This window comes from Rutidosis leptorrhynchoides, chromosome 10 (genome assembly GCF_046630445.1).
Source record: "Rutidosis leptorrhynchoides isolate AG116_Rl617_1_P2 chromosome 10, CSIRO_AGI_Rlap_v1, whole genome shotgun sequence".
Taxonomy (NCBI): Eukaryota; Viridiplantae; Streptophyta; class Magnoliopsida; order Asterales; family Asteraceae; genus Rutidosis; species Rutidosis leptorrhynchoides.
In genome coordinates this window covers 77,063,283-77,075,087 of record NC_092342.1, presented here as the reverse complement: position 1 = coordinate 77,075,087, position 11,805 = coordinate 77,063,283, and the positions used below count along the sequence as shown (strand labels likewise).

The window sequence follows — 11,805 nt, the reverse complement described above, 5'->3', positions numbered from 1 at the left end:
ATAAGTCTGACCACTTGGCGACCCTGTTTGATGCTGTGGTCCGTGGATTTCCTGCTGATTTTAGAGATGACTTTTCTAGATTTTTCGTCATCCTACAGCTGGTCTGGACGACAACTTCCTGACCTAAATCAAGAAGCGCGTGTCTTTTTCGGAAGACTTTACTTCCTTTTAATGATGGAATTGATTCATCGTGTAGATCCATCTTTTCATTCAAATGTATTACAATAAACTGGGTAAAACAATTAATTTAGTCCAAAACAAAAGCACCTGCAATAACTTTACAGAAACATGTGATAAATAGTTTTTAATTGAATAACTTGGTACATTCTCCCCACACTTGGCTTTTATTTATCTCTTTCTTTGACTTTTTATTCTCCTCTTTTCCATTTTAAATAAATTCAAGCATTTTAGGTTGTTTCTCAATTTATGTCCTTTCCGAGGTAACGATAATTTCGGTATTAACACCTAGTTTTCATCGTTCATAAATATGTATAAACATGATTTTGAATTCATTTAGTTGAAAATTTTTTAAATTTTCATAAATTTTGGCAAATAAACCAAGTGTAAACCCGAGAGAATTTATAACCCTTTCCCACACTTGAGATCATGTAATGCCCTCATTTGCATGAAATCAGACTATAATTTTAAATTCATGAGGGTGATTAGTGTAGAAAAGTGATTAAAAATACCCAGTTTGTAATTACAAAGCTCGTCAAATGATAGATGGCGCGCCTCATCGTTCATTCCTTTTGTTGTTTTATTACACATGTTTTTCTTCAAAAATGGCTGCTTTTCTGAACTGTTTGCTAATTTTTTAAAATGCGCTTTTTACCCTTACTCATAGTGCATTTTTATTAACGAGTTATGCACTAACCTGAACCCCGAATTTAACGTTAAGTGGGGTTAGACTTCCCCACACTTAGCTGACGACATGTGAAGTCGGTGGAATAAGTTCCACGAATTAAAATAGTGAGCCAGTTATTTACATCTCGGGTGGTGTATAATATATCAATGGGTTTAAAGTTTAGACCCACCCGATTATCACTAATTAATTCTTCTTTAAGTGTAGCTTTTAGTAAATGGATATGTATCTTTTCTGGTTCTTGGTCAAATGGATCATTATACACTAACATACATATTTCTTTAGGGTGGACAATTCCTAATATTTCCTTCCGTTCATTCTCGGGATCAAAGTTTTCACCTCTATTACCCAATTGGGTGAAATCCGAGGTGTCATTATCTATTACAGCTCGTAGTTCATTTTCGGTAGATGACTCGTCTATTGAGAATATTGGGTTGGAAGGTTGTGAAATAGTGAATTTCGGGATTGAAGTAAATTCTTCTTCTTTAACGGTCCTTATCGGTCCCACCACTTTGGTCTCGGGGGTAAAATTTCCAACGTTATCGTTTTCCCAAGAGTACCAATTTGTCACCCTTACTTTTTCTTCATCCATTGATGGATCGATGATTTCTTCGGTAGAGGCAAATGTGTCGATATGTTGTGAAATTAGTAAGACTGAATAAAAAGTATCATCGGGATAATTGGTGATTTCGAAGCTCTCGAATTCATCAAAATTCGATGATATGAGATTTTCTTGCACACGACTCCTCAGATCAACAGGTGTGTAGTCTGATAGAGTTTCAGCTTGCCTATTTGCAAACTCTCTCATTTGTTCATTTTGAGCGTCAAATTCTTCGAGTTTGATTTTCATATAATCTAATAAATTTTCAGACACATAATTTTCCTCTTCCTCTGGTTGTTGAGTTTGGATATATTCTTGGAAATAATCCCAATTTGAATTGTATTCCTCATAATCATTCCATTCAGGTTCCATGGTTGCATAATTTTCCATAGGAACGTAATAATAACATTCCCATGTTGAGTGATAATCTCCACAGATTTCACAACCAGTTATTGTTTCATCATTCGTGATCCAAGATTGACCGAACGAATTTTCATCAACACTCGTTTGAGAGTATTGATTTAATTGATTTTGCATGTCAGAAAGAGTTTCAACATATTCTCGAAATTTTCCATAATACACTTTTTATCAAATTTTAGCTACAATGTGGTGCATTTACTAATTATCCTATTAGTTATAAAACTAAAAATTATATAAGTTATCAAATTAATAGACTTTTCTACTTTTGCCCACGTTTCGAATAGCCAAAAGATGCAGCAGGGAGCCAGGATCCTTTAAATTGGAAAATTCACAACTCAGCCACTAACAAATCCAACTATTACTACGAACCAGAAAATTGATGTCTATTAATTCAATCGCCTACAATAATTTTTCGTCAAAATTTAAAGAAATTTAAAGAAAGTTCTATGTCCTAAAAACTAGAGCATAGAAATGAAAAAGAAAAAGCGCGTCGAAAAACGTCGAAACTTAAAAATAACAAAGAAAAACGTCGAAACTTAAAAGTCTAAAAATTAGATCTAAAAAGTTGCGCCTAAAGGTATTAAAACTTAAATGCAATTCTATTCGGAAAATGAAAATTACTTTAAAAAGTACTAAAATCTATAAACTTAAAATGGCGTCGCAAAATTCTAAAGCGCCTAAATTCTAAATCTAAAGAAAAAGCACTTAAGGCATTTTACGGCAAAGCTTAAAAACTAAACTTAAAGTAAGGCGCAATGAAACTAAAACTATAATTATGAACTAAGCGATTAAAAAGATACAAATAATAAAAAGATATATTATAAAAATGATAAAAATAAAATTTTATATAAAAATATTATTTTTAGAGTATTATTATATAAAAAATAGTAATCTAAATAATTAATACAAATAATTAAAACTTAATATTACTAAATATAATAAAACTATATTTAAATATATTAATTAATAAAAACCCTAATTAGGTTAAATATTAATAATAATAAATAATTAGAACCCTAATCCGTCATTAATTGCTTGGGTTGACCTGTCAGACCAGCACCGCGATCGCGATGATTTTTACCTTTCCTGCTCCGCGATCGCGATGATATGCAGGCTCAAATTCGTTGGTTTTTTTTTAAAACTTATATATAGAAAATTTATATAAAATAAAAATAAACTTATATTTTAAAAACTAAAAATAAAAATAAAAATACTTTATAATGTTACGAAATCTTAAAAATATGTTTTTTTTTCTTTTTTATTTTTTTTATTTTTTTTCTTTTATAAATTTAGAAATATAAATTAAGAATATAACGTTTTAGCGCTCCCCGGCAGCGGCGCCAAAAACTTAATGTGCGAGCGGAGGGGTACGAAATGCTATATATTTTTATTACGAAATACTACGAAATATGATAAAATTTTTAATTATTTATTTACAAATGGGATATACCTAAACTCTGCTACAACACTATAGGCAGTGTACCTAATCGTAGAGTAGTATAGTTTTTAGTAAGTCCGGTTCGTTCCACAGGGAGCTGGCTTATTTTACACTATATTTTTATATAACTATATTTGTACAAAATATATTTATTACAATTATTATTATTATAAAAGGGGAATTTACCGTTTAATGACCGGTTTGTCGATTTTATATTTTAAGTGTAAAGATAAATGACGATATTTAACAATGCGATAAAATAAAAGTACGATAATTAAAATAACAATAAAAGTACGAGGAAATATGAAATAAAATATACTATGCTTATTTAAACTTCCGTAATCATGGTGTTTGACGTTTTGATTTTAATTTATTACCCTGGGTTAATTGTCCTTTTTCCTGGATTATTTGATATGTCCATCTGGTTTTGTCCATAATAGTCCATCGGTCATAATTATAAAGTGCGAGGGTCTTCGCCAAATTAACCTTATACCCGAAGTTAAATATTCCAACTAATTGGGGACTTAAACTGTAACAAGTTCTTAATACTTTGTTTAATGAATACACCAGGTTATCGACTGCGTGTAATCCAAGGTTTTAATACTTTGTTAACAATTACACCAATTACCCTTGAATGTAATCCACCCCTGTTTTAATGAGTCCAATGACTATTAATCCATCCCCGTGTCCGGTCAAATGAATAATTATTAGTATTTATAAATATCCCGCCCACCGTACCCAGTCAAGCGTATGTGGTTATATATAAATACGTCAAATTATAAATCTCTATATTAAATTAATGAGATATCATTTAATTAATATAAAGTCCATTAATAGCCCATAGTCCAATTTCCACAAGTGTCGGTCTTTTGTTCAAACCCCAATTATGGTCCAAAGCCCAATAACCCAGTCTTAATATTTAGTCCAACATCATGATTACTTCGGCTTAAATAAGCATAATAATAATTTAAATACGAGACATTAATTTAAAAAGGAAGAACATAGCTTACAGTGGTTATTAATCGCGTAGTGTTACACGAACAGAAATCTGACTTTAAAACCCGTATATAACCGTTACATTACCTAAACTAATCTAATATAAAACTAAACTAATAATAAATATATATTATATATATATTGATAAATAGATTGATGGATGGTGTAGGTAACTCGGCAGAATTCGTGGCTATTTATAGGGGATTTCTGACACTTGCAGCGCCGCGATTGCGATGATATTGTGCCTTTAAACTCCACGATCGCGGAGGCCTCATTTCCAGCTCACCAAATTGAGTTAAATGTGGGCTGCTGAATATTATAATATATATATATATATATATATATATATATATATATATATATATATATATATATATATATATATATATATATATATATATATATATATATATATAATTATTTATATATTATATTATATTCTTGTGCATAGTTGACTTGTAATTTTAGCTCCGTTGACTAGCGCGTTGATGCTCGGTTCATGTCTCGGTTCTGGATTTTTGAACGTCTTTTCGTATGCTTAGATATCTTGTACTTTGCGTTCCGCAACTTGTACTCTTGTAATTTTTAGAAGTTTCTCATCAATAAATTGAACCACTTGGATTGTATCTTGTACATTTGAGCTTTTTGAACGTTTGCGTCTTCAAATCTTCATTTTCTTCTTTTGTCTTCTCACTTATTTATTTATACGATTATTACATAAAAATAGAACAATAGTAACTAAAAGCTTTACATATTGGAAGGATATTGCTACTAAATATATGTTCATTTGGAGCACTATCATATAGCCACATCAGAACAAAACTGAAAGTATATGACTTATATATGGGTTTCTAATACATAGATAAAATTCACGTCATCTTTAAATAAAAATAAAAGAATTTCACATAAGTATTTTAACTTGTTCATCCAGTAACAAATAACGTTTTGTTTACATTGATACATGATTTGAAAGTTTATGACCTACAATGGTAACTTTGTGTGTATATAGCCTACGATAGAACAAAAGTGAAAATATATAGCTTATTTGTAGCTTTAACCCATTAATAAAATAAGATATAATAATAAGATAATAGGATAATGACAAAGACAGAGTAAATGGATGTGAAAATGAAGTATTTTGTAATTTATGAGAACACAAAATGATAAGACATTTATATAGTAAAACCCTAGATTTGAAAAATAGTTCATAATGCCTTTTCATTAATGTTTGAGCCCAAGTTACAATAAAATCCAATGTTGAGCCCAACTCTACAACGATTCAAAACCAAAAGTCCACTTTGGTTTTAAGTGAAAAAGCGTATGATTCGGTCTCATGGAGTTTTCTTGATAGCATGTAAATGGATGAAGATGTGTATCCATTTACTGAGAGCATCAATGTTAATAAATGGATGCCCGATGATAGAGTTCACATTGGAAAGAGGGTTAAGGCAAGATGACCTACTTAGCCCTTTTCTATTCATTATTATCATGGAAGGATTACATGTTGCTTTTAAGAATGCAGTTGAATCGAGCCTTATTAAAGGTGTTCGGGTGGGTGACTACAACATTCACTTATCTCATCTAATATATGCGGATGATGTGATTTTTAAATCTCATTGGACGGGCGATGATGTGACATAAATTCTTCAGATATTTCACGAGTTTTATTTGCATTCGGGGTTACAGATAAACGTCTCCAAATCTAAAATTAACGGGTTCGGGATTAGTCAACAGGACGTTATTCAAGTGTGAGATGTGAATAGATGTTCTTCGGGAGATGGTACTTTAATTACTTTCTATGAGTTCTTCTATGAATCGTATTGAGGCATGGAGTTCTCTTGTAGAAAAGTTTCGTAAGCATCTTTCTAATTGGAAAGCATAATTGATGTCTATAGGAGCTCAACTTTCGCTAGTTAAAGCAGTGATGGGTTCGTTGGGTATTTATTGGTTATCGCTTTCAAATGTCTCGAAACTATTTTGAAGAGATTAAATAGTTTAATGTCATCTTTTTTGGGGAGGATTTGGAAGTACTAAAAACATGGCCTGGGTACGTTGGGATGCCGCCATGGCATCTTTTAAAAATGATGGTTTAGACATTGGAAGCATTAATGCTTTTAAACTCGCACTCTTATAAAATGGAGGCGGAGAATGGTGGCTTGTCGGGTATAGATTGTTAAGGCCCCCCAAGAAGGTGAACATTTTTTTATTGAAGGGTGCATTTGAACGCGTTACCGAGTCATTTTAATCTAGGGGCTAAGGTTACAGACATTGAATCTATCTCTTGTGCGGTGTGTGGGGTGGGTATTGACTCATTCAACCATGTATTTTTTCAATGTAGTATAGCTACTGCCCTTTGGAGTAGAGTTTCGACTCAGATTTATATCGATTTGGGTCCTATTTTTCATTGGAGGATTGGTTGGAGTGGTATTCGACTTGGAATGTGCCTCTCATCAACAAGATGGAGGTGTATGTGATTGGGGTGGCAACTTTATGGATACTTTGGTGATCTCAAAATAGCAAGTTTTTTTCCTGAGAATCCAATGAAGAGGAGTGTTTTGTTTGATTGTGTTCGTTTTTGTTCATTTCATTGGTTAAATTGTAGAAGTAGAAACGTGTTTCGTTTGAATACTTGGCTTATTAATCTGTTGTAATTTTTCTTCGTCAATTTTCGAGCTCCTTGGTAAAGGGCGTGTTTGTTGGGTTTTAATAAAGCTCTCGTGTTAAAAAAAGCCCACATTGAAACGCCTGATATAATATATATACGACTTTTATAAAACATCGAAAATATATATAGATCATATTCATATACATCATATAATGTTGTTTTCACTCGTTAAAATCCATTTTAATGTTTAAGTTTGATAACTATAAACCTATAATTTAATGTGAATACGCACTATACTAATATATTCATCAAACTAAAAAGGTAAGGGTACTATTCACTTTGAATATTTCTGTCAGTATCTAATATCCCGCCGCGAAGTGCGGGTGAAAACCCCTTGTTAATTACCAAAAGACATTTGACCGAGTAGTATAAATGGAACTTATCAACCTTAAGATAGTGAGTCCGAGTCTTGTCGTTGACATCAAGAGATTTTGAAAGAAGTTAATCACACTTACACTTTATATATTATTTATTACTTATATATATACTTACACTTTATATAATATATATTACTTAATGTACATATATAATATTTTAACTTTATATTTTATTGTTGCAGACGTTCTTTGACATGCAATCGTGGCTAGATGGTGGGGATACAAAAAAGGTTGTGCGGCCTGGGATAGAAAATCTATTCGGGGATAGATATAAGAATGGAAAACACGTTCAGAAAAAGTATTTTGAGCAAAATGACGGGTATCATGTTCCTAATAATCTACGTAATCGACCGTCACCAGAAGTTGAACAGGATATCTAGGACCCATTTGTGGACTTAATGCTTTCACAGAAATATCGGAAGCGTGCTGCGGAGAACACACAAAATAGGGCTAAAGTAGAATACCACAGCTCGTATGGTAGCAGGTCTATAGCTAGCTGTCTGGTAAATTACTTAAATCCTCTTGTTATTAATGTTGTGTTTCTATTGTCATATATAATTGATAAATTGTTAAATAGGTTTGATTTACATAGACTTAATTTATTTTAAACTGTGTTTACAGACCGCTGATAATCCTTCGAGTCCTATCGACAAGTAAAAGAGTACACACAAAAATAGTATAACCGATACATGGAGTGGGGTATTCCGAAAAGAAACTACGTAAGTAATGGATCTTTATATAGTCAAATGAGGTCAGTTGGGTTAAAATGGGTCAAGTGGGATAAAATGGGTCAAGTGGTGTTATTATGGGTTCAAATTAGGTTAGTTGGGGTAAAATGAGTGAATTGTGATTAATATGGGTTCAAATGGGTTAAATAGGGTCGAATAAGGTCAAATGAAGTCAAATGGGATCAAATGAAATCAATTGGGTTCAAATGGGATCAATTGGATTCAAATGGGATCACATGATGTCAAATTAAAATTGGGTTAAATTGGGCTAATTAGATTCAAATTGAGTTAAATAAGGTCAAATAAAAATTGGGTTAAATTGGGTGAATTAGACTTAAAATTGAGTTAAATTGAGTCAAAAGGGGTCAAATGGGTCAATTGGATTCAAATTGAGTTGAATTGAGTCAAAGGAGGTCAAATGGATAAATTTTGAAGGCTAAAAAATGAAGGCTAAGATAAATTTTGAGCTGGGAAGATGTGAGCAAGAGATATTGTTGGAAGTTTTGGGAGGACGACGTGAGCACGTTCGCGGAGTGGAAAGAAAGTTACCAATACAGGCTACTAATTTTACATCTTCATCATCAACGAGTCAAAGTAGAAGACCACCAACGGAACAAGTAAACCTAACTCGCCCACAATTGAGGGTGATAACCGAAGTCTTTGCCGCGAATAATATGATTATCCGCCACATTTGCAATATGTGTTCGGGACTCCCAATTTAAACCTAAATGAGGAAGGTGACTTCGAAGAAGAAGAAGAAGAAGAAGAAGAAGAAGAAGAAGAAGAAGAAGGGTACAGAGTGTGTTGTGCTTGTTTGATAAACAATTTGTTTATGTATGTTGTTTAAACTTTCATACGGAGACAACATTGATGGAGTTATATGTTTGAACATTTAGTGTAATTGTGGTTTAGACATTTATTTAATGTTATTGGGTCGTTCGAAAAAGTTATAATTTATTTTATTATTAATTTATATAATATTTAATATTTTAACGGATGACTAGTCGTTCCGAAAGGATGATACAAAAAAGTTAAATAATATTATTCAATTAATTAATAACATAATTAATAATTTACTATGTTTCATTTCGGACGACGTGTCGTCCCGAAAGGTAATTTATTATTTCTCATTCCGGATGACGTGTCGTCCCGAAAGGTCGTCTGGAAAAAACGCCCTTTATTGTTTAACAAAAGTAAAAGAACGGCCATGTTAGTCGCTAAAAAACATTTTTTCGTCTGGAAAGAGTTTCTGCACCGAACTATTCCGGACGACATATTTGTGACACCATGTTCTCCGGAAAAATTTATCCTAGACGACATTTCGTTTAGAAAGTTAAAAAAATGTTGTTCCGAATGAAGTATTCTATAGTGAAAATCATGTAAAAACTAATGTTTAAGTTACTATCCGACTGAATGTAAACGGGATGTACAACATCCATGTAAATTCGCATAAGGCTGAATTTTTCAAAAAGCTTAAGTGTCGCATAATCAATTAAAATTAAAATAAATATTGTGCAAAAACCCATTAACCCTGTGAAATCTTGAATAAACTTGAAACACGCGTAATAAATCAAGCCAAAAAGGATACTAAACATTAAATGATGTACGTTTAAAATGACCGAAATTAAAGCTAAAATTTCGGTAAAATATTTATCTCATAAAACCAATATATATTCAATTTAGCGCCATATATAATCAGGCAAAATTCTTTCACACGCTTAAAATCTAATCAAAAGGAAACTTTCATCCCAAGTAACTTTGTTGAAACTTTCCATATATCAAAATTTCAAATTAAAATTAAAATATATCATAATCATATAAACTACTCCGTGTCACCCTACAACTAGGTCACTAAATCGATGGGTATGTATTATAAGCACGTAACATCACAATCTTTTCACGTCATTCAATTGCAAATACAAAAACCTTTCTCTTCCGTCTTCATCATAGTATTGTTACGAAATTTTGTCAAAACCCTAATAATTAACATTATCAAATGGATCTTTATTTTCCTAACGACGACATGATGGTCGAGAGTCTTTCAAGAATATCGTTGAAGACGTTAAACACCCTTCGTTGTACATGCCAAAAGATCCGTTCGTTAACGTACAGCTCGTATTTTTGGGACCTCTACAAGCAAAGAAACAACATCGTGTCTGGTTTTATTGTACTAAACTATTCAAAAATTCGTCCAAATCACGAGTTTGCAGCATCTCGTGAGTCTAAATCGCTCGATCTTAGTTTTCTACCTCAAAAAGCTCAAATTTTGGCTTCTTCAGAGCAAGGAATTGTAGTTTTTGAATGTCCCCATCCTAAGAATTATAAGATTAATCGTTATCATGTTTGTAAGCCTACAACCAAACAAATTTTGAAATTGCCTAATCCAAAAACTAGGTATTTAACAGAGAAAGTTGCTATTGTCTTGATGGGTTCGAATCCATTCCATTACAAGATCATTAGATTGTCATCACCTAAAAAATCGTAAGTATTTATTTATTAATTGTTACGTATATTTTTCTTATTAATTTTTTTTTTTAATATACGTTGTTTCTCATGCATGTTAATATTTGAGAAAATTAGTTTGATAATTAATTTTAACACACGTTGTGATAATCTGGTTCAAGAAATTAATTTTAATTTATGATATAACTTTTTTATAGTATTATTAAAAAGGCTTCTTGATTTCTTGGATTACTAAGGGAGGAGATTAAGATAAACTAGCTAAGAACATACTTTGATTGTAGATTTCTTAGAATATGTTTCGATTTTTCTTGCTTAAGTTTAATTGAAGGGCTTCTTGATTATAAATTGCGAAGGGTTGCTTATATTTATGATATATTACTAATTGTTTTTTTCATACAGATTTTTGTGGACGCAAAAAGAACTGTATACGACATATTGTTGTGAAATCTTCGATTCGATGAAATGGGCATGGAGATATTTGGAACTTGTAATGTTTCCATATTGCGTATTACTGGATAATCCGCAGCCTATAACTATAGGGAACTCAATCTACATGTTAACCACGGATGATGAAGTATTTAAGGTTGATGCTTATTTGGAAACATGGACAATGCTTTCGTTGCCCAAATCGACTGTTGAGTATCCATGTTACACGTTAAAAAAACTCGTGAAGTATGAAGATAAGTTGGGATTTGCTTGTAAACCACCAAATGGCCCTTGGGAGATTTGGGTTCGTACGAATATTGATGAATCTTGGGAGAAGATGTTTGTTTTTGAGGATGAAGATAATTTTGAAGGTTTTTACGATTCGGACACTAGTGTCATCAAGGATTATAACAAACTCTTGTTCACTAGGTTTAAAAGAGATAGTTATATTCATAAGGTTGCATTGAAAGATCAACTTAGTCATCAAAAGTTCGTTTTACGATCAGATTTTGAGATGGCTGATTTAATGGGAGGACAAAAGGTGGCGATTGATGTTTCATAGTTATTGGAGAAGGCTGAATAAAGTGTAGAATGAGAGAAAGTTTCGTATGGGAATATTTGTTTTTGTTAAGATTTGAACACAGATAATCGAATTGTTTGTAGAGGTTTTTGTTATTGAATTCACACTACAACAAATTTATCAATTGTTCACGCATATTTTTACACACTTGTAAGAAAGTGTGAGCTTTTTGTCAAATTCCTCACACTTATAAATATATCTAAGTTTACTACATTTATAAATGTTGAATGTTATTTAAATTTCACACTT

At 31.9% G+C, this 11,805-nt stretch overlaps 1 protein-coding gene across 1 annotated transcript; it reads left to right on the top strand.

Annotated features, from left to right (window-relative positions):
• Positions 1-10,083: 10,083 nt before the first annotated feature.
• On the top strand, positions 10,084-11,538 carry LOC139870386 (putative F-box protein At5g52610). The gene is made up of 2 exons (XM_071858199.1): positions 10,084-10,568; positions 10,950-11,538. Exons 1-2 carry the CDS (start codon positions 10,084-10,086, stop codon positions 11,536-11,538), a joined length of 1,074 nt encoding a protein of 357 aa, XP_071714300.1.
• The last annotated feature ends 267 nt before the right edge of the window (positions 11,539-11,805 follow it).

Excerpts from the sequence above, each read along its gene's own strand:
- LOC139870386 (XM_071858199.1), top strand. The coding sequence starts at position 10,084 with ATGGATCTTTATTTTCCTAACGACGACATGATGGTCGAGAGTCTTTCA. Across the intron at positions 10,569-10,949 it reads TTGTCATCACCTAAAAAATC|ATTTTTGTGGACGCAAAAAG; the intron begins GTAAGTATTTAT and ends TTTTTCATACAG.